Source organism: Heterocephalus glaber, unplaced genomic scaffold (assembly GCF_053883595.1).
Source record: "Heterocephalus glaber isolate CG9 unplaced genomic scaffold, H.glaber_assembly_v1.0 deba00001428, whole genome shotgun sequence".
NCBI lineage: Eukaryota > Metazoa > Chordata > Mammalia > Rodentia > Bathyergidae > Heterocephalus > Heterocephalus glaber.
In genome coordinates this window covers 12,081,456-12,104,272 of record NW_028258293.1, presented here as the reverse complement: position 1 = coordinate 12,104,272, position 22,817 = coordinate 12,081,456, and the positions used below count along the sequence as shown (strand labels likewise).

The following is a 22,817-nucleotide window of genomic DNA, read 5'->3' as shown; positions in this document are numbered from 1 at the left end:
CCTGGGTAGAGTTGTTGCACATTTGTGGGGTTGTGGTGGAGGAGACTCAGATCCCACGGGAGTTGGGTGAATCCATAGTCTCTCTCTTTTTCTTTTTTTGTCTTTTGTTTTTTGAACTCACTTTGTAGCCCAAGCTGGCTTCAAACTCAACGGTGATCTTCTTCAGCTTTCCGAGTACTGGGATTATAGGTGTGCGCCCCCATGCCTGGCTAAATCCATGAGTTTTCAAACTAGGTTTTTTTTCTTTGTTTCCTTTCACCTTCCCCCTCCTCTCCCCCATTTCCCCCTCTTTCCTGTCCCTTCCACTCCTTCCCTCTTCCTCCCTTCCCCATCTCTATTCCCTTCCCTCCCTCTCTTCCTTTTTGTTCTTTCTTGTGGTGCTGAGGATCAAACCCAGGGTCTTACACATGCTAAGCATGCACTCAACCACAGAGCTACACTCCTAGTTTCAAACTATGGTTTTTATAGAGATTCTCAATAGGAGTTAGCAAAGGAATAAGAAGAGAAAGGCTCAAAGACCCTTTATCCTTTTTTGTTTTGTTTTGTCTTTTTGAGACAGGGTCTTGCTATGTAGCCCAGGCTGGCCTTGAGCTCACAGCGATCCTCCTGCCTCAGCCTCCTGGGTGCTGGAATTGCAGGCATGAGCCACCATGCCCTGCTGAGACCCTCTATTCTGTCTTTCTTTTTTCTTTCGAGACAGGGTCTCACTATGTAGCCCAGGCTGGTTTTGAACTCAAAGCAGTCCTCCTGCATCAGCCTCCCAAGTGCTGGGATTACAGGCATGTGCCAGCGTGCACGTTGAGACCCTTTAATCTTATTTCAAGCCTGTAGCTAAGCATTTTTCTCTTCAGGCAGCATTCCACTGTAAATAAAACATGTTTGAAACTCAGTGAGCAGGATGACCAGCCCCTTCCAGCTCTGATAGCAGGATCCCTGGACACGAATGAGGCAAAACCCTAACCCTTTCAAACCCCAGAGTGCTCAACAGAGACCAGCCAGGTGTGAAGAGATGAGAGGAAGAAGGATGGGAGAGAGATGAAGCAGCAAGAGTGGCCCCTGCCTGAAGGCGTGGAGGAGGAGCCAGTCACGGTGCTGGTGACACCCACACTCCTGTCTACCCTGTTGGTCCTGCTGTATCCCATTCTGAAGAACAGGAAAGAGTGAGCTCAGGGCGTTTCCTGTCTCATCCCTGCACGGTTGACACTGACGGGTACCAGAGGGCAAATGGCTTCTACACAGCAGCCAGGAGGAGGACAGGCTAAGAAGCCGCTATCACAGCAGCCTCCTGGAGCTCACATAAGGTGCTTTGGTTTCTTCTGCGGGCTCTCTGTGATGGGTGCTAAGATTGTCTTTTCATCTTTGTCTGAAAGACCGAAGCAAATATTCATTAGTGTTAATGATGCTGGGGTCCAGGTAAATTCCAAACTGCTGGACTTAGAGTTACTGCACAGGACCTGGGACTGGACCCTGGGACCCTTAGTCCCAAGGTGGCTGAGTTTGTGTGGTCAAGAGCTGCCACTGATTTGGCACCTGATATTTATCGGGCACTGTGCTGGGCACTTCCCTGCACCTTCTCATTCAAACCTCACAGCCCAGGAGGTGAGAAAACCGGCTCAGGAAGTAGTTGGCCAGGGTCACATGGCTGGTGAGTAGTGGTGTCAGGCCCTGGGCCCATGTGCTTACAACCCCGAGTGAAGCCGTCAGGCTCTCCAGCTATGCAGTGCATGCTGGATGCCTCCTCCAGGGCCCTCCTTGTCCTAGTTCTGTTACACAGTTTGGCAGCCACTCTGCAGGCTTTGTCATTTCAGTGCTGGACATTTAGCTGAGCACTTGAGAGACAGCAAAAGGACATGATTCTTTCCACAAGGAAAAACATGTTGTAACAGGATGAACGAAGGTCTGTAACCATGGAGACCGAAACACTGGAGTACCATCGTGGGAGAGCTGAGGGAGTGACAGGAGGAGGTGGAGAGATGGGGGAGTGGGGAGCTCGTTGGTTGAGATTTTACCATGAGGATCCAGGGGAGAGCTGAGTGGGGGTTGGGGCAGGAGGGAGCAAAGCAGGTCCATCTGTTTGGTCCATCTGCTCGCATCTGTTGGTTCACGCTGCCAGCTGTGCAGCTATGAAGACAGTAGACTGTGGGAAGGAGTACATTGTCTCCCTACTACGTGCACATACACGAGCAGACACAAGGCGTCCATAGGTGAAAGGGAAGTTCCCTTCTAGTCCCCTCCTTTTGTGCCTCCCATCTGTCCTCATCCTAGACCAGTAGTTTTCAATCTTGATTGCATGTCAGAATCACTTGCAAAATTTTGTAAACATCCAGATTCCTTTCAGAACTTGGCAGAGAACTCGTGATTGGTGTGTCTGGTTTAGGCCTGATGTGCAGTCTTCTCCCCTCCGCTCCCCTCCTCTCTGCTTCCTTTTTTTGGAGACGGCTCACAATCCTCCTGTCTCAGCCCCTGGAGCACGGAGATTATAGGCATGTACCACCACACCTGGCAGTGTCTTTTCTAAAGGTGGGTCCAACCCTACCCTGGGTGGAAAACCATGGTCTATCAAGGGATCACAAACACGTGTGCAGGGCCCAGGAATGTAACAAAAGACTGGGAGCGCAGACAGTGGTAACCTTAAGAGTATCTGTACCACCTGATGGCAGTCAGGTTCAATAAAGGACGGTGCCAGGGAAACCTAGATAGTTGATTAATGGCCCCGGCAACTTCAGTTTTGCTCCTGTGCCCTAGAAGGCAGCCCCTGCCCCATCCCGAGGCACCTTCATGTAGGCCGTGCGGGAGCAGCTGCTGCAGTCCTTCCTAGCTCGTTCACCACCACGAAGTACTGGCCACTGTCCTTTGGTGCGCAGGTGGGGGTGACGATGCTGCACATGCCGCTGGTGGAGTTGTAGCAGAGCTTGGAGTTGGCCGTGATGCTGACCTCGCCCTTCTGCAGGGTCACCGTGGGCCTCCAGTTCCCAAGGAAGGCGCAGGTCATGGTGCAGTCCTGGCTGAGGAGCAGCGTGTGTGGCTTGAGCGGGGTGAGGAAGCGAGGTGTGTGGCGCCAGTCCTCTTGCTGGTAGGGCTTCACCTTCATGCTCAGGTCCTCCACTGTGGGGGTGGGGGGGCACAGGGCAGGTGGTGGTGAGTGATCCCCAGGACCCACCTGCCACCCTGGTTTTTGAGCTAGGAAGGTGCCCTGGAGACCCAGCTTTGTGGAACCACAGAGATCTGGGCCAGATTCTCAGATGCCAGCAACTGTGGGACCCCCCGTTGTACTGATTCCTAAGGGCTCCTCCCCTAGGGTCCCCCACCCCACCGCCTACCCCCATCCACTCCAGGATTCCTCAGCTCAAACGGAGGTTTGCATGTTTTTACATCTTCCCAGGTTAGAGGGGCCTTTCTAGCCCCAGCTTGTCAGACCAAGGTACTGGGTATTCGAAACTGTTACCCAGACCCCGTGTAATTTTAACTTGTGCCTTCTCTCTGTCATTCGGCCCCACATTTCCTGTGTTTACTGATGCTTCTCCACTTATAATCCCTTCCCTCCCTGCTTCCCAGGTTTCTTTGTTTTTTTTTGAGACAGGGTCTCATTATGTACCCGAGGCTGGCGAGGCTGGCCTTGAACTTGTGGCAATCCTCCTGCCTCAGCCTCCTGAATGCTAGGATTACAGGTGTGTGCCACCATGCCCAGCAGGTTTCCCACATTTTATCCTGAGCTCCCCAGAGTCCCTTCCCAGTCCTCAGCCCAATCACCCCTCCCTTCAGAGCAGACCAGGAGGTCCCCCCACCCCTGCCACTCTCTGTCCCTCTACTGTCACCTCCATCCCCAGGGACACCTCCCCACCTCCATGGCAGGCTCACCGTGCAGAGTCTCCCTAAGATACTTCTCTCCTAAGCTTCCTCAACATCTATACCCCACCCCCTTCCATCTCTGCAGCTGTCTGATTTCATCTTAATCCCTGGTACCCTTTTCTGACCCTTATGTCATCTCTGCATCAGGGGTCCCAAATCTCAAATCCCCTACTCACTCTGGTCCTTTTTTTTTTGGTACCGGGGATTGAACTCGGGTCCTTGCGCTTGCGCAGCAGGCAGCAAAACCACTGAGCTAAATCCTCGGCCTGCTCTGGTCCTTATTGACGAGCCAGGGGTCCTTAGAGTCCAGTGGGTTGCTGTCACCAATTTCATTCCGAGCTTCCCCTCTGAAGTAGTACTTCCTGCCTGGGAGCAGCCCTGTCACCGTGTACTTGTTGCTGAAGACCTGCTCAGCTGCCATGAACGAGGTGGGGCTGCTTACGTCCTGCTTCATGATGACATAGTGGGAGTCACTGTCCTCCTTAACGTTAGGGCTATGGTTCCAGGTCAGAGTCACAGTGTTGGGGACCTCCTCAAACAGCTGTAGGTTTGTAAGGGGCTGGGGAAATCTTGAATGGTTGGAAGGTCTGTCAGCTACCCCAGGGCTGAAATATCCCAGCCACCTGCCTGCTGGAGGGCGGATGGGGCACTTTTCTTTTTTTTTGGTATCCGGGATGGAACTTGGGACCTTGCGCTTTCGAGGCAGGTGGCGGCACCAACTGAGGCAAATACCCCCAAGGGCACTTCTCGTCAGAGCCCGAGGCAGCAGATGTCCTGGAGTCACAAAACATATTTCTGAATTGTCACTGCCATTTATAGCCCTGTGACCTTGAGCAAGTTATTTATCTTTTCTGAGACCTATTTCCTCAATTGTAATATAAGGACTAACAACAATTACTCATTTCATACAATGGGTAGAGTGCCCAGCATACAGTTAGTATTCAATAAACATTCATTCTTTTCTTTCTGTGGGAGTTCAGAGATTTTTTTAAATAAAGTTTCCTGTCCTCTCTAAGACATCACTCTGATTTTTAATGGCTTTATGTCCCTCTGTGCCCTATTCCTGTTTTCTACTCTCCCTGACCACAGCTCATGACTCAGAGACTGAAATAAAGTCTTGCTCAGTGCCTCTAACATTCAAAGTCTCTAGGGCTGCAGGCCTTTGAGGAAAAGAAAGGAAATACCCTCTCCACTCAGTGGAGCCCGACAAAGCCTCCCTAACCCAAAGGCTTCCCTAACCCAAGGCACATCACACACAGCGGGGTGAAGCTTTGTCTTGGACGGATGCAGGCATAGCTCTGCCCACTGTCCTACCTGCCATGCACACATGGATGTCACAGTGTGCCTCCTCAAATTAATTCTGGAGCACGATTCGATACAGCCCTGAGACAGAGCGCTTGGTGCTGTTGATGAGGAACTGGGAGTAGTTTCTGTCCTTGGTGATGGTTTCCTGGCCCTTGGTGGTGAAGCTATCTTCTTCCAGGTAATAGTGGGTGGTGGTGAACCCTGGGCGCTGACAGGAGTCGGCACCATTGGTCACCCAGATGGTGTCTGGAGGAAGGCCCTTCACCTATTGCCAAGGGGTCCCCCGCCAGGCCCAGTGCAGGGATCTGGCAGGGGGCAGAGGAGAGGCAGAGAGCATGATGAGTACAGCAGCCATCTTGGTTATGTGGAGGATGGGGTGGGGTCAGGGCAACTTGGAGCAGGTGCGTGGATGCAGAGGCTGTTCCACCGTGTGACTCTTCCGCTGGGCACTGAGGTCAGACTTGGGCGCAGCTGGGAAGGGCCAAAAGGAAGGATGGGGAAAACTCACTCAAGAAGACTCAGCTCTCAGCAGCTTCGTCTCCCAAGCCTTTCCCAGCATCACTTCTCATTGGCCCCAGTAAGGCCACACAGACACCTGGCTGCCTGGCAACAGCGTGGATGGTTTGTGTGTTTCCTCATGAGCCTCTCTCCACACGTATGTAAGAACCCGGAAGGCAGTCACGGGCCTTACTTGTTTCTCAGTCCCTAACACTTCTCTTGGCACACAGTGGACAGTATTTGACCTGCAGTGAATGAGTTGTTTCAGCTGGGGACCCTGCAGAGTTACCCGTACCTCTGTCCAGGCCCAAATATAGATCTTTTTTTTTTCAGTGTTGGGGATTGAACCCAGGGCCTGGTGTATGCTAGACAAGTGCTGTACCACTGAGCTACACCTCTAATCCTGGATTACTTTTTCCTTTTTTTTTTCTTGAGATGGAGTCTCGTTATATTTCCTAGGCTGGCCTCAAACTCCTCAGCTTAAGCAGTCTGTCTGCCTCAGCCTGAGTAGATGGAACTATAGACACAGGCTACTGTGCCAAGCTCTGGATGATGATGATTTCTCCTCCTCATTATTATTATTACTATTATTATCATTAGTGATACTGTTCACTGAACCCAGGGCCTTCCCCACTGAACTACATCCATGGGCTTCTTCATTTTGACACAAGGTCTTGCTAAGTTGCCCCAGTTGGGCTCGAACTTGCAATCCTCCTGCCCAGCTCAAATGACTGAGTTTTGATCACAGCGTTATCCAAGAGAAGGGTTTGGATGGGTGTAGAATGTTGGGCCTGAACCCTCACCCCTTTGTGACCCCACCTGTTGGTGGCATGGCACGGACCCCCTCATCTAGCTCCACAGGCTTTGTCCACAGCTCGGATACGGAAGAAGTGTTCTTACCTCTCAGTGAGGCCCCCCGCTGTGTAGCAGGTGCCTGAGATGGGGATCTTTGTGCACTTGGAGCACTCCTTGCTGTCTTCAGCCCACATCTCAAGGATGTATCCAGAGGGCGGGTCTCCTTCTATAGGCTCGCACCATCCCAGGGAGATGCTTGACTTGGAGGAATCAGAAACATGCAGGTGCTGCACCAGACCTGGGGGTTCTGGGGTAGCACAACATCTGATTGGCCCCCAAATTCATGCCACTCAACCCCATGCCTATTCTGCACACTGCACTCCTGAACCTTTCACTACTTCTGCCTCCTGCAGCTAAATGCTCAATACCCAACCTCGCACAGTCGACAGCCTCCAAATTCAATTCTTTTACTGAATCAACAGTTTCATCCTTAAAGTCAATATACTGCAAATTTAATATACCCTAAACATTCAAACTCTCCACATTTAAAACCCCAGGCTTGGGGGGTGGGGTGGAAAAAAATAAAATTTATTAATAGAAAAAAAAGTCTGTTGAGGACCCCTTCCCCCACCAAAATACCCCAGGCTTTAACCCGGACATCTCCACATAGCCATTGGCAGGCAGTCCCTGCGCCTCATCTCCTCAACTCAAGACCTTCCCAGCCATCTGCCCAGCATCCCCATCAGTGCTCAGCCTGCCTCCGCTCCGTCACCTAACCACAAGTACTCAAAGCTAGATAAAAACGTCCCACTCTGGGGCCAGGCGTTTAGCTCAGTGGCACTGCGCCTACCTGGCAAGTACAAGGTCCTGAGTTTGATCCCCGGTACCAAAACCAAAACCAAACTTCCCACCCTGTCGTGTCCCTGACATGCCGTCCCTATTCTTGTGTCCCTCTGCAGGGCTGGTGGTTCCCAGCGAGCAGACTGACCTCGGTCCCTTTCCCAGGACAGCAGCTCTCCCTCTGCTGGCAGTGGGCCAATGGCACTGTGTGCTGGGACTTGGTCGCCCCATCCTCACTGATAGGATCCTTGTCCACCCCTGAACTGGACGGTATACTGGGATGCCCAGGGCCCGCTTCATTCACAGCTATGACTTGGAATTCATATTCCGTGTCTGCCAGGAGACCCTCCATGGTGTGCTTGGTGCCTGAGGTGGGAAGACAAGGGGTCGTGAGGGCAGGACATCTGCAGGGTGAGAGAGCATGGAGGACATCCTGGGATGCTGTTAAAATGCCCCAAAGGAGCTGGGCATCATGGCACAAGCCTGGAGCACTAGCACTCTGGGAGCCAGAGGCAGGGGAATCACAAGTTTGAGCCTGGTTAAGGCAACTCAATAAATAAAATTTAAAAAGGGCTGGGGCTGTAGCTCAGTGTAAAGGCCCTGGGGTCAGTCCCCAGTATAAAAAACAACCCAGATCATTTGAGGGAGGCAGTATTTCAGAGTAGCAGCGGGTCCACTTAGCAAGACCTCCTTTTGTCCCTCTTGGGCCTCTGTCTCTAGGGTCTCACCCTGGACAGGGTCCTTGTAGATTGGCAACCACAGGTTACTGTCTTTTTTTCTTCATTCCACAATTTAGCTGAACACTGGGGCTCCCCTATCCAGGGCTGGGCCGTTCCATGTGATGGTCACAGATTCTTTGGTCACATCAGTCACTTGAGGCTGGGAGGCAAGACCAGGGGTTTGTGTGGGGAACAGAGAGGGCAAAGGATATAGGAAGGGGAGCATGTAGACAGTTCCCCACCCACAGCCCATTAAATCAATAATTCTTTTTTTTCCTCTTTTAAAAATTTTATTATGAAATATTTCAAACATACAGGGAAGCACAGATAATTAAATAAGTAATCAAATATTATACAGCAGATTTAAAAAATGTTTTTCCAGGGCTGGAGATGTAGCTCAGCGGAAAAGCACTTGCCTAGCATGCCTGAGGCTTAGGGTTAGATTTCCCAGCACTGGAAAGAAAGATCTTTTTTTTTTTGGTACCGGGGATTGAACTCGGGTCCTTGCGCTTGCGCAGCAGGCGGCGAAACCACTGAGCTAAATCCCCAGCCCAAAAGATCTTTTTTTAAAAAAAAATCAATTTGTAACTCTAATTATACATTAACACCAAGTAGGGAGTAAGGGAAAGTCACCACTACCAATTCCCTGTCAAGCACCTGGTTCCCACTCCCAGACATTCCAATTTAGTTGCCTGGGGGTAGAGGGCAAAGATTACCATTTTAAAAAAGATGATTTTGGTCCGGGGATTTAGCTCAGTGGTTCTGCCGCCTGCCTTGCAAGCGCAAGGACCTGAGTTCGATCCCCAGCACCAAAAAAAAGAGATGATTTTAAGATGTAGCCAAAAGTGAGGGTCACTGATGTAACCTTTCCACTGGTGTGTTTCCCCAAGGCCACTGTTCCATTCTGCTATCTAGACACACTGAGACATGGAAATCAGTTGGGAAAGGTGTAGTGAGTAATGACTTAGCAACGCTAATTAAAATGCCAATATTGTCAAGGGTTTTCTTTGGAAACAAAATTAGAATGGTTTCAAGATTAACCCTAAAGTAACATTGCACTCCTCTGGATTCCAGGATGATTTCTGGATTGGAGAAAGAAGTGGGGTTATTTCCCTGGAATTGTGCCCACCCATGGAGGTACGTTGTACATGTGATCTGATGTTCTGGTTTTCTTCTGCAATCACTTTGTCCCGTGGACATTTACATGAGCCATATGCAGAATTCCCTAAAGACCTGTGCTCCTCACCATCCTGAGCCAAGGTGCCCGCCAGGGTCCCCCTGGGCAATCTCACTGACCTATGGCATACATACTTCGTCGGTCTCCAGTGGGTTGCTCACACCTTCTGAATTGACTGTCAGGATACAGAACTGGCAGGCCTGTCCCTCTTCCACCTCGTTGGTGACTTTCCCGTCCATCTCGCCTATCTTAACCCAGGACTTCTTGCCAGCTGCCCTCTGTTCCATTATGAAATGGGTCACAAGCTGCCTGCTGCTGTCCTTTGGAGCCTTCTACTTCATGTGCACACAATTCCCTGAGGGCTCCAGGAACTCTACTCGCTCTTGCAGGGTCTTGGGACAGTCAGGGGACAGAGATCAGCTTCAGAATGCAGCACCAGCACAAAGGCTCAGAAGGGCTTATTCCCACTCACTCGAGGACTGGCCAGGCTGGGGTACAGCTGGATTCTGAGCTTTTTGGGTCCCTTGCAGTTTGTTACTTGTGTTCATCCCTCTAAGACTTGCTCAAAGGCCTTGATCCTTGCTCCTCTACCTTCTTCCTGCCTAGGAATGGGTGGACTGCAGCTCCTGGGGACCCCAGCTTTAACTGGTTCCCTGTTCCCTTCCAGACAAGTTCTCTCCCTCTTCTGAGCTGCTAGAACACCAGTGATTTCTGGTGTCACATCTGCCTTATGTTGTAATTACTTCTCTGTCTACCATTTTTTCCCTTTTGAGTTGAGGAACTACTGAAGATACTTCACCTCCGTGTCCCCAACATTGTAAACACAGAACACATTTCTTCTGCTGAACTGAGCTAAAACTCAAACCTTTCTACCCCACACTTGCTAGAAATGCAGGCAGAGGAGGGTGATGGAGGTTGTGTGGGTTGGATGTCAACTGTGAGTTCATGAAGGCCAGCTCTTACCTCATTCTTCATCCTCATGTTTGGACCGACCCCGATCCCATTCTGGCCCTCATTCCAGCATTCCAGCTCCCTTATCATATTTTATCCCCACCCCTCTCCAGCGCACTTCCCACTTCACTGCTCTGGCCAATCAACCTCACTTCCATTCTGAAGTCCCACCTGCTTTACCTCACTTCCTCCTTAGCTGCAGCCATGGCCTCATCATTCAGCCACTAACAGTGCTTCGGTAATGCTTTGGAAGGTCTGTTATGGTCTTGGATCTGCACAGTAAAATAACTTGATGTAGATCCTGGGGGGAAAATCACCCTGTTCCTGTTGGGAAACTGAGGCTTAGAGGTCCACTTGGCCAAGGCTACTTAGGAAGTGGGCTTCTGGCTGGAAAGCCAGCACTCCAACCCCATTCCCAGCCCAAACTGCAACTCTGTCCTGGGTCTCCTCCCCAGCTGCCACCACCCTGGGCACTGTGCAGCTGATGCCCCTCCGTCACCCAGCACACAGATGCACAGTGGCTGAGACTGTGCCTGCTCATCCTTGCTCCATGGACATGCGTTCCTCCTCCGTCACCTCCATGCTGCCCTTGTACCACGTCATTTGGGCAGCGGCCTTGCCCAGAAGGTCACCTCGATGCGGGCCCTCCGTGTGGCCCACCTTCACAGTCACAGCGTGCGCCGCCAGTGCCTCCAGGGTGGATGGGTCCATGGTAGGAGGATCAATCGGTAGCGGCGGGCGGGGCAGCAGGGAGGAGTCAACCACGGGGGAGGAGCCAGAGGGAATGGGGGTGTGGCTACGGGGGTGTGGGCGGGCCACGCCCCCCAGCTTTGTCTTCCTGGAGTCCCATAAGAGTGCGACGAACACCAAGGCTTCACTTACCCTCGTGTTCCCGTCTCACGTTGGGGAAGATGAGCTTGTGCACCGCACCCTGCTTCACTATCTGAACGCCAGGCAAATCTGTGCTCTGAGGAGCAAGGCTTAGGGTTAGGGGGTGGGCAGGTCACCTCCTTTGCCCCCTTCCCTGGTCCCTGCCTCCGACCTTCTTGCCATCCTTCAGCCACACGCCCTCCACCTTCTCGCGGTTCCGCACTACGCACAACTCGGCCGCGTGCACGTCGGAGATCCCACTCTAAGTGGTGGCCAGACCCTCTGAGGAGAAAGCGGGGTTAGGACCGGGTCAGGGTGTGGGCATGGGCGGACTCATGGGAAAAGGGCTGGTGGCATGGTTGTAGGAGCAGTCGGGGTGCTGTGTCAATCAAAAGCATTCGTGATGAGCAGGTAGTTTGACGATGGTCAGGCCATTTCCAGATGGTCCCTGAACTGGAGCAAGTAGGTGGAAGTGGGTGTCGGAGAAACTGTGGCTTGAAATATAGTAACCAGGAGACCAAGAGAGATCCAGGTGACTAGTGCAGCTGGGATGTTTAGTTCTGCTTATGCTGGTCTTCGGGATGCCCGGTCACTGGTGCTGAGAGCAGCTGGGGTTAGTGGGAAACGGCTATGGTCAGGAAGTAGGACATGGTCAGGATGGAGAAATTCCAGATGATCACTGTGGTTAGGGATGGTTAGATTCTGGAAGTAAAGGATCAGTCATGGGCTGTGGGACAGAGCCTGGGAGTGAGGGAATGGTCAGGATCTAAGAGATATGGATGTTCAGGGTACAGCAGATCAGAGGTGGTCAGCACTGGGAGATGGGGTGGTCAGAGCAGGGAGAGACCCGTTGATCATGGTCTGCCGGAGGGCTGGAGTCTGGACGAGGGCAGATCAGTGTCCAGTGTAGGGGAATGCCAGGGTCAAATGAATTGGTTGGTGTGGATCAACAGACTGGGCGTGCACCTTCCACAGTGAGGGTGGCAGTACTGACATACTCAGGGGGTCCCCATCCTGCATGGCCACCACGGTGTACTCGCCACCACCACTGAGCTGTGTGTCCTTAATGACCAGCTCTGCACGCTTGCCCTTGTGGCTCATGCTGTACTTGGAGCCACATGTCAGCAGCCGTCCATCTTTCTTCCAGCCCAGGGTCACACGCTTGGATGTCAGTTCACACTCCATGCATGAGTGTGGCTTCTCTCTTTCACATGCATTTTTGAGTGTGTTCACAAACGTGGTGGGAATACCTGGAGACAAATGGATTGACTCCCAGACACTTACATCCTTTCTTCTACAGTTCTCTGCTTCCCAGCCCTTTTTTTTGACCCTAGAAAACATAAGAATTTGTGACTTTTTTTTTTTTTTGGTACTGGGGATGAAGCCCAGTGGGTTTGCACTGAGCTACATCCCCAGCCTTTTTGTCATTTTTTATTTTGAGACAGGGTCTCACTAAGTCACTAAGTTGCCCAGGCTGGGGTTGAACTTGCAGTCTTTCTGCCTCAGCCTTCCAGAAAGCTGGGATTGCAGCATGTGCAAACTTGAGATATGAATGTGTCTCTATGCCAGATATGACCTATGAAAGCACATGGCAGGGAGAGTCCCAGTTCTACCCTTTACATGCTGGCTGATCCTACACATCTCATCCACCTTTCTGAGCTTCAGATTCTTCATATGTAAAATATGAAAGATGAAATGATGGGTGGATGGATGGATGGAGAGAAAAGTGACCACACAGAGTTGCTGTGGTAGGAAGCCCATGCCTCAGGTTCTTGCCTAACCGCTTACGATCAATAAGGATCTCAGCTTCTTTCTGTACCAGGTCCCCCTGCACAAGCAAAGGACTTGCCACTGTCACTGAGTCTGGTATCCTTAATCTTAAGCATGTGAGTCAGACCGTCCTTGGACTCTGAGATTTTATACTGGTCATCCCTCTTCAGCTCCTTCCCATGGAACTTCCACACAAAATCGGGCTCTTTCTTGGAAAGGCAGATTTCAAATACAGCCATCTGGTGCTGTGTCATCTTCATGGGCTTCATCTCTCCCATGAACTTCTGCAGTTCATTTGCAGCAGAGAGGGGAGGGGCAGAGGGGCAGGGAGACTCAGGTGTCACTGGCCTCCTGTAGCTCTCAGTTGGGGGAAGCATCCTTCCTTTCATTTCTCCATTTTGCAGATGGAAAACTGAGGCAAAGATGTTCAATAACTTTCCCTAAATCACTCAGGTCATAAGGGGCAGAAGCTGGGATCTGACCCCAGTAGTCTAGCAAAAGAGTCTGTGCTTTTAACCACGGCACCACCCCACCCCGCAGCACTTATGCCTCACTTACAACTCATGTTTCTTTCCTCTATGAACTCCCATCCCCATGCAGTCCTTTTGTGCATAGCCCTGCTGTCCTCTCTCCAGCATCCCGTGACCCCTCCGTGGCCGTTCCTCTCGGTATGACCCTGACATTCCCGCCGTGGCCCCTGAGGGCCACACTCTTACCCAGCGCTGTGAGTGGTGCACTCATCACTTATCACCTACAGAGAGGCTGTAGATGCCAGCATCACTCATGCTCACATTGGTAATGATCAGCGGGTACTTGGTGCCCATCTGCTTCAAGTTGTACTTGCCCCGGGAGTATTGGATCCTCAGAGGCTCAGTATCCTGCCTCATGGAACAGGTATGAAAGTGGATGAAGGGAGTAGGAGGAGACTCCCAGAGCCCCTTAAAGCCAGCCTGAGCTGGAGGACGCATGTCCCTCTCTCTAAACACATCCAGAGGCCTCGATGGTCCTGCTAGCCTTATCTTTTGGCTTGGTGGGATCCAGGACCCCTGTCGCCCTACAGATTCCAACTCTCATGTACACGAGTTCATCAGATGCTTTCTTAACTACAGGCACAGATTGTCCGTGACATTCAGGACTTTCTAATCCAGCCTTTCAGTTTAAATATGGGTGGACGTGGGCCAGGGATTTAGCTCAGTGGTTTCACTGCCTGTTGCGCAAGCGCAAGGACCTGAGTTCGATCCCCGGTACCAAAAAAAAAAAAAAAAAAAAGGGTGGACAGAGGCATAGGAAGAGGAAAGTCATGTCTCATATCAAAAACAAAGTGTTGGAACAGCTAGAAATAAAGCCCAGCTCCCAGCTTCTTTGAGCCATACTGGAAGGCATCCTCATGATAGGATGGAAAAGAGGCCATGGCTTATGGACAATGAGGGGGTCTGAGAAGGGAGGGAATCTTGTAGTCAGGGTGGGCCCCATCTAGGTGTTCTCCTCAAGATGACCCATATCATCTTGGTATTCGGGTCCTTCAGCTCCATAATGCAATCAAAGTTTACTGTTGTGTCAATCTTGGTCTCTATGTCTTCTGGGGGGTTCAGAATCTGGATGGCCTGAGAGATTATTTTTTATTTTTTGGTACTGGGGATTGAACTCCGGTCCTTGCGCTTGCGCAGCAGGCGGCGAAACCACTGAGCTAAATCCCCAGCCCTCGGAGATTATTTTGACAAAATGGTAAATGTCAGAGGATGTACAGCCTACCCAGGCTATGTCCACAATCCTGGAGGAGGCCCCTAAGGGACTGAGAGGAAATGACCAGGCTCAAGCACTTCACCCCCACCCCACTGACTGACTGTAAGATTTAGGAGCAGAGGAATATGATGGGAGATGAGAAAGGAACCACTGTTCCAGGAAGAGTCACCATGGACCAGGGCCCATTACACAGATGCTGTAATTATAGGGTCAATGCTGAGTGAATGAATGAATGCCTACAACAACACAAAAACAAAGGAAAGAGGAAAGTACAGGTTTCATTTGCAGTGGAGAAACTGAAACTCAGAGACACCCTAAGTCACACCGCTAACAGGCAGTAGAACTGGGATTTAAACCCAGGTCTGTCTGACTCCAAAGTCCATGCAAGTACATGAGGGAGAAATAAAGAGGAGAGGCAGGGAGAGGACTTGAGCCCCCTTCCACTCTCATAGTGAAAAGGACAGTACAGAATGTCTCTGAGCATGTGCATGCAGGGCGGGTAGACGCACAGACACCAGGACTTTCGGTGAAGCCCAGCCCCTGGCCTGCTGGCCCTGACCTCCACTTCCACTTTTTTCTTCATTCCTTTGAGCTTCTTGAGCAGCCCGGGGAAGTCAGTGAAGCTGGACTCCATGCAGACCTTTTCAAAGTCCTTCTTGGCTACCTCGGACGAAATCTCCAGCATCTCTTTCTCGTCTGTCACTTACCGCTTCTTCTTGGGGGCAGCAGGAAGAGCCCTGCGAGGAGTAGGGGACCAAGCTTGTGCTCAGTGTCTCCCTCTGAAGACTGAGGGAGCCCCCCCCCCACGCCATGACTCCTGAGAAGCCTTTGAGAAGCTCCAGCTGGGGAGGCAGCACCCTGGGGAGAGGCGCCCCCAGTCTCACTGTTCTTTAACATCTTCTTCAAATCTAGTTTTTCTTGACCTGTGGACAGAGGAGTCAAGGTCAGACAGAGGGAGTCGGCTCCTCGGAGAAGAGGCTAAGAGAAGATGCCGGCTCACCCTCTGTCACCAGCAAGGACGCAGTATAGATGGGGTCTGCATGTTCCTTGCTCGCAACGCACTTGTAGTTGTCGGAGTCATCTGAGGTCAGTGGTTCCAGCTGGACCAAAGAGCAGAGTCGTTAGTGGCAGTGGGGAAGGAACCATAGAGACTTTCCATGAGGTGGTGAAAGGGATTTTGTGGGGAGGGAAGTGACCAACCGCTGGACATATATGTGGAGGATGTGGTTGGTGACTTCTGTGATTTGAAGGTACCAAGCAGTAGCTGATGTGTGTGCCTAGCCTGATTCCATGGCATATAAACTTTGCTTCGCTACCAGACTCTCTCCTGGACTGAGCGTTCCTAGAAGAAAGGGACTTCCCGACTCTTATCTGAAGTGTCTGGCTCTAGGACGAGTATTCTTCACTTAAGGCATTCATTTTACTCTTTGATGCCAGGCTCTGGCCTGAGCTCACAGGAAACAGGGGTGAATAAGTGTGACTGGGCTCCGTTTGCACCGGGCTTACAGCAAACCATTCGGCTCTTGGAAGCCGAGGCCCTCAGACAGTGCTTGCTGCCCGGGGATTTAGCTCAGTGGTTCCAGCACCTGCCTCGCAAGCGCAAGGACCTGAATTCGATCCCCGGTACCAAAAAAAAAAAAAAAAAATGGCAGCCAGCAGGGCACTCGGGGCAGCTGCGGGAGTTGCAGGGCTGAGGGGAGGGGATGGAGCCAACTTCTCTCAGAGGGACTCTGTCCTTCTGGGACCTTGAGGGAGAGAGACTTGTCTTTCACAAAGGGAGGTCAGGGCAGGACGAGTGTAATTACAGGGACGGGAGTAATTATAGGCCTACCAGTCCGAGTGACCCATCCTCCCTTTCCTCAACTGGCTTGAAGTCTGAGGTTATAGCTGGGCACCGCCCAGCGGCCTTGACCTCACCCAACTGCAGGACCCTCCCTGTGATCAACCTTGCTCCACCCACTATGGCCCCGCCCCTTCCCAGCCTGTCCATCACGCTGGTCTCTCAGCTTCTAGGCTGCCTCTTCGCCTGCCTGCCTTCCTCCGGGGCCCTGCCTGCCTTCCGCCTTGCCTGGGGGTAACTGTGGACCCCAGAGCATCCGCAGAACCGCACCACCGCACCCCTTTCCTGCCGGACCCTGGAGGGGGGGACAGCGTCTTCCCAAGGCCCACCTTCAGCACGTGCTCCTTGTTGACGCTGTCCTAGAATATCTTGGCCGACTTTTTTTTTTTGGTACCGGGGATCGAACTCAGGACCTTGCGCTTGCGAGGCAGGCGCCAGAACCACTGAGCTAAATCCCTGGCCCGTGGCCGACTTCTTGATGGGATGCCGGTCTCTCTCGTCCAGGAGACACTGGATTTGCGGTTCCCCCGCACCTGGAATCGGAACACGGCTTTATCCCCTGCGGGGACGCGTTTGCACCCGAGCCTCCGGGCTGGGCTCTGCCTTCTCCCAGGAATCTGGGCCCAGCCCGGGAGGGCAGGGACCCTCAGCCTGGCTTTGCCAGGGTCTGCGGATTGGGGGATGTTGGGGTGGGGGTTGAGGGCCGGGGAGACCCCGGGGAGCGACACACCCTCCGCGGACGTGATCGGGGGAGGTTTCTCCACGGACTCAGGGACGCTCTCGCCCTCGGGGATGCTGGAACTCCGGATCACCGGGCTGAAGAACCCACGGAGCCCGAGGACCTCCTCGACCCGACTTCTCTGAGGGCCAGGTGAGAAGTCAGAGCCGGCGTCGGAGGGAGCGCGGCCGGGGATTGGAGGACTCATCTTTGATTGACAGGATGGTGGAGCAAGGGCACCAAGGGAGTCGAAGGCCAGCGGGGCAGGACCCGCTTTAGTGTTGACGGCCCATTGTGTTGTGTCAGATTTCAGCCACTAGAGGTCGCTAACTGCTTTCCACCCCTCAATGATGTCTGCGCTTTTTTTCTTTTTAAAATTAAAAAGGAGACTTCCTGTTTGGGATTGTCTTTGTCTCCTGGGCTTTTCTTCTGAAAGCCCTGGTTTCCTGGTAGCGTTAAGAAAGACCATGCCTGCTTCGTCCTGGGAGGGCTGTAGTTTAGCTGAACTCTCTTCTAGATTCCGTCCTTGCCACAACTCTGTGGTTAAGCGTTTATTGCCTTGAGAGCAGTGATTTATTTAAAAAGAATATTTTTTGGGGGAGGGGCAGAGCTGGGAATTGAACCCAGAGTTTCCTACAAGTTCTCTACCTCTGAGGTATATGCCCAGCTTTTTTTCTTTTTCTTTAAATTTCTCATTAAGTTGCCCAGGTTGGCCTCAATTTTGCAATCAATCCTCCTGTCTCAGCCTTCCAAGTAGCTGGGATTACAGACGTGGGCCAACATCCCTGGCCAGGTTTGGTGATTGTTGAGTGAGGAAAAGACACTTTTCAGCAGGGTTTCATATGGGAATCTCCTTATCTGAAAGAACATATTTTCCCCCTTTTTTTGTGCTGGGATTCAAACACAGGGCCACTGAGCTTTACGCCCAGCCCCACCTCCAGCCCCAAGAGCATTTCAACGTGGTAATATAGTTTTGTATTTGGAAAGCAAGAACTGGCAATTCAGTCTACACTACAGACGATCTTCTTGGCTGGTTATCAATGAATAACAACAGCTCTGACTCCTGGGGTTCTTTCCCTTTGTCATACATGGTCCGAGGCCCATGTCAGAGATGATTTTATGCAACCCTCACAGTATCCCAGTGAAGCAGGTGCTTTTATTATCCCCATTAATCTGAGGCATAGAGACAAAAAAAAAAAAAGTGGTAAGAAGCCCTCATAGCCTGGTTTTATTTTTTTAATCTATTTTTTTTTTTATGGTACCAGGGATCAAACCCAGGTCCTTTCGGTTGCAAGGCAGGCAGCAGAACTACTGAGCTAAATCCCTGAACCATACCTGTTTTATTTTTTAATTTAATTAAATTAATTAATTAATTTATTTTTGAAAGAAAGGCTACCTTATTAAAAAAAAGAGAGAAGGTTCCAGAACAGGGCTAGTCCATCCGGGCCTTGAGGGTCCTGGTGGTGATCTTGTCCTTCTCAATGACATGGATGACCCGGCCATGCCTGACAGGGCGTCGCGGTCCACGGCGTTCAGCATGGCTTGGGAGATGGTCTCGAACAGGTGCTCCGGGTCCATGTTGGGCTCCCAAAGGGACTCGCACATGCTGTACATCTGCTCTGAGCAGGTGCCGCTGACGACAAAGTCGTCAGTCACCATGGGGCAGCCAATGAGGTCCAGGGAGCAAATAAAGGGCTTGAAAGTCTTGGGGTCCAGCCCAGCAATCACCGGCTCTGTGTAGTAGGGGCTGAACCACCTCTCATACAGCAGGTGGCCACCATGCTCATGAGAGTGTAGGGCTTGATCTGCCGCCCCTCCTTCAGCTCATACAGGTCCAGCCGAAACTTGAGGCGCTGCACAACTGTCTGGACATCGGTGGTGAATCCGGCCAGGCTGATGTACAGCTGGTCCCCCATGGGGAAGATCTTCTGGAAGTCCATCGTCACCATTTGAGCCTGGATCCCAAAGCGCTTGTCTGCGGCAATGGCCACACAGTTCTTCCCCTTCATGGCCACGACGGCCCCTCCGTTATAGGACATAATAGACATGATTGATATTGACTAAGGACCCCCGACCGCCACTGCAATTCCACTACACCAGTTCCAGCTCCTACTGCTCTGGTTTTAAATAGTGACTCAGTGTCACTTCGACAGGCAGCATGAGGGCTGGTCTGCACATGTGTTTTACTTGACCTCCAATGTGTAAACACAAAAACAGGCTCGCATCTGAAAATCTAAAGATTTCACATGAGTGTTCAGGTGGCTGTACTCTGAACCCTAGGCTCGTATTCCCACACAGCAGCAGTTAGTGGGAGGTGAACTGAACCTCCCCTTTACATAGGGTGCCCTCTCCAGTTTACCCCAATCTTTTCTCCACATTTATGTTCCCTGCCTGGACTCCGTTGCTCAGTGGTTTTCAACTGTGGATGCACATCAGAATCCCTGGAGAGCTTTTAAAAAATATCTGATTTAATGGTCTCGGGTTAGACTCAGGTATCGCCATTTTTCGCTTAACCCTACACTAAGGCGACTCTAATGTGCGGCCAGGCTGGGAATCACTGCTATGAATCATGTGTGTTTTCAGCTTCTGGTCTACACCCCAGACCTTGAATCCTGGCTGTTCCACGTGCTCTGCCTCACTGGCCAGGAGTGGTTGGTAGAGTGTTTATCTGGCCATGACCTTGTGCACAGCAGACTTTGTGTGACTGTGTCCTTCTGGGACTTTGAGGCAGAGGCACTGACTTTGAGGGCGGAATATTCAATATCCTGGCCCCTGCCCATCTTTTAATAACTTTCCACTAGAGACCTGACCTAAACAGTCTGCTTTGTTCTTGAGCTCCCTTTTCAGCTTTCCCTTGGATCTGCCCTCCCCTAAGTCTGTCCCCAAGGGCTAAGAGCCTGGGAGCTTAGGTCACTTGTTTATGTGTTCATCTTTCCTGCACTGGTAGCCAAGTCTCCCTTGTCTTAGGTGGAACGGGGTCAACATTACTCATATGTAGATAAGGTTCTTACCTTTTCCCAGACCTGAAATTCTATCTCAGGAGATATAGTCCATTTGCCTCTGGGTCTGATCTCCTAAAGCAATTAAGAGTTTATCAATCCATCATCCGTATCCATGTGATTGATTTACTCCTAATCTGTTTTCCTGGAACTCTGATCTGTGAGTGAATCTCCAGAGCTTCAGGCTGGAAGCATAGGTTGGGAAGGGTTGCTATGGGCTCCGATGGGCCCACACTAATGGTGAAGACAGAGGCCATGCAGAGGTGGGTGCGGAGGAAGAAAGCCTGTCCCTTCCTGACACTCCCTCCACCCCCAGACTTCACTTGCCTCCCATGATCTGGCTTGTCTGGGAGAAGGTCCGCACGTGGGTGGTGGAGCTGGAGAGCTCCGTGGACACGTGTTCCTTCATGGATATGTGCTCTTGTGGCATCTGCTGGTGGTGAATGGTTGTCATGGTGACAGCAGGCTTGGGAACTCACCTGTGAGGACCAGGAGAGGATGAGGTCATGAAGGACAAGGAAGGAGGAGGGATACCCAGAGGTGTTTGCTCTCTCTCTCTCTCTCTGTTTGCATGTGTACACAGGAGAGATGGAGTGCGCAGGAGAGAGTGAGGACAGCAGTCTGGCAGCAAGCCTTTACTCTCTGGTCTCTATTTACTTCCCATTTCTCCTTCTCTGATTGGTTACAAGAGCCAACATTCTTTCACTGAATAACGCCAAGTACTTCCATGTTCTGGGGAAGGGAGGATACAGAGTTTAGATTTACCAGCCAACCAATTAAGGCCCAATTAAGGGCCCTAGTTCGTGGAACTGGGGAAACGAGTGGATATTTCACCAGGAGGGAATGAAATGAGACCTAAGAAGGGATTTCCTGGCCCAGCCATTCTAGAGTGGGCCTTAGAAGGAGATGTGGATCTTCTTCCTGGGCCCTGGGGACCCCTGGCATTGATGAATGCTAAGCAGATGACAGTGCATCTCCACAGCTCTGCTTTTATTTGCAACACAGTAAAGACATAGGTTTAGTTCTTATTTTTTATACTTTGGTCTGAACTGGTAATTTAATCACATTTAAAAAATACTATGAAATCTCCTCCCCATTCCTGAGTCCTCCATTTCCCAGTCTCCCCGCACAGGTAGCCACATGAAGTACCTAGTCCCCTTCTGGAGCTCCTCCATGCAAATATGGATGCATGTTCTTGTCTTCTCCCTCTTTTTGACATCAAGAAGCCTATAATACACTGTTCAGACCTTTGTGTTTTTTCCCTCCACTTAATATATCTTGGAGATCTTTGCATACCAGGCCATGGAGTTTCTTCATTCTTGTTAACAGCTCCATGGTATTTTGATGAAGGGATTTACCCACCTCCTTTACTTCACCGGATTGGCAGTTTTTAAAATGCTCTCTGGTACACGAGGAAACTGATGTCTGAGAGAAACAACCTGATCAAGGTTGTTGAGAGCAGATTCCTATCTTCTTGATGCCAGGCCAGGGGCCTTCTAGTTCAGAAGTTGCCAGGTTGAGCCCTGAAGGAAGAGGGCACCTTTACCTTTTATACTCATCAGTACCTTCCAACACTTGAACACTGTGTCCACAGCTTGGCGGCTCAGCTAGTGTCCCCTGGTGGCCACTCCCCTCCTCCTTTGCCCCAAGAGTGAGGCACTGAGAGTCACCAGTTCCTTAAATGCCCGGCCCCCTGGGGGCGACCCCCTACTCAAGCTCTTCAATTAGATGGCGCGCTGCTTTGGGAGTTGAGGGTGGTGGTGGTGGGGAGCGTGCTGCCAGGTCTAGGGTTGGAGGAAATCCTGGGGCCCAGGAGTACATTTCCTGTACTCTCGAGGTAGACATTGTGGATCTCAGTGCTGCTGTTCGGGACCTGGGAGCTGAGGGGCTCAGGTGAGTGTGTACATCCCCAACTCGGGTATGTGTGCATGCGTTGTCCAACAGGGTCCAGGGCAAACGCCACAGGTCTCCTGTTCTCCTGGGACTGGGAAGGGGTGCACTGGGGAGGGAGGGATGTGCTACTTGGCACAAATGCAGGGGGCACCATTCACACTGCACCGTATCTGCGGTGCAGGCACAGCCTAAGCAGCCTTACAGGACCACCGTGGGGAAGGAGAGGGAAATGCGAGCACATCACTGCCTTCTCACTCTGCAGCCCCATCTCTGTAATCTGGGTAGAAAGGCCCATTCTGCACAGGGAAAGCTCCGTTTGAGGGTGGCTGGAGTGCACGTCCCTTTGGCCAGGGCCCTCACCTGAATGTGTCAGCCAGCCCCGTTCTTTTCTTCTTGTTTGCAGCATGCCCTGCATGCCTGGACCCTGGACCAAACCACCCAAGGCTCTGGTACCCTGTAGGGACCTGCTGGCTGGCCAGCAGCCCAGCCCTGCCCTGCACCCCCCTGCCCTGGAGTGACCCCCCCTTCCATCTGCTATCAGTTGTGTCACAGCTATTTTTGCTCCATCCCAGGGGGCAGGGATAAGAATAGAGCAGTTGTGTCTGGGATGGCTTAGCATCCAATTCCCTGTGCCCCTTGGGAGGGGTGACTCTCAGCCTGGGCTTACAAGGGAAATGGCTGGGCCTTCCGACCACACTGGAAGCTTCCTATTGCTGCCTCTGAGGCTCCTTATAGCCCAGGGCACCTGGGCGGGCTGGGGTGATGGTGGCTGCAGAAGAGAACTTGGCTTTTCAAATTTGGACGTGGTCATACCCAGAACCTCCACAAAGGGAGCCAGTGAGCACAAGGG

At 51.7% G+C, this 22,817-nt stretch overlaps 1 protein-coding gene and 1 pseudogene across 1 annotated transcript; both read right to left on the bottom strand.

The window, feature by feature from the left end:
- Window positions 1-1,292: 1,292 nt before the first annotated feature.
- On the bottom strand, window positions 1,293-22,759 carry Igsf22 (immunoglobulin superfamily member 22). The gene is given in 25 exon segments (XM_087212029.1): window positions 1,293-1,363; window positions 1,932-1,944; window positions 2,792-3,105; window positions 4,120-4,418; window positions 5,175-5,419; window positions 6,494-6,518; window positions 6,520-6,754; window positions 7,525-7,653; window positions 8,016-8,178; window positions 9,318-9,575; window positions 10,681-10,930; window positions 11,013-11,101; window positions 11,177-11,286; window positions 11,971-12,006; window positions 12,009-12,254; window positions 12,793-12,832; window positions 12,834-13,122; window positions 13,519-13,654; window positions 14,267-14,378; window positions 15,077-15,276; window positions 15,402-15,440; window positions 15,518-15,617; window positions 16,687-17,199; window positions 17,498-17,513; window positions 20,398-22,759. Coding segments are annotated over 25 exon segments (4,059 nt in total). The 5' UTR covers window positions 20,529-22,759.
- Window positions 18,475-19,170, bottom strand: LOC101717880 (proteasome subunit beta type-3 pseudogene; annotated as a pseudogene).
- Window positions 22,760-22,817: the final 58 nt, after the last annotated feature.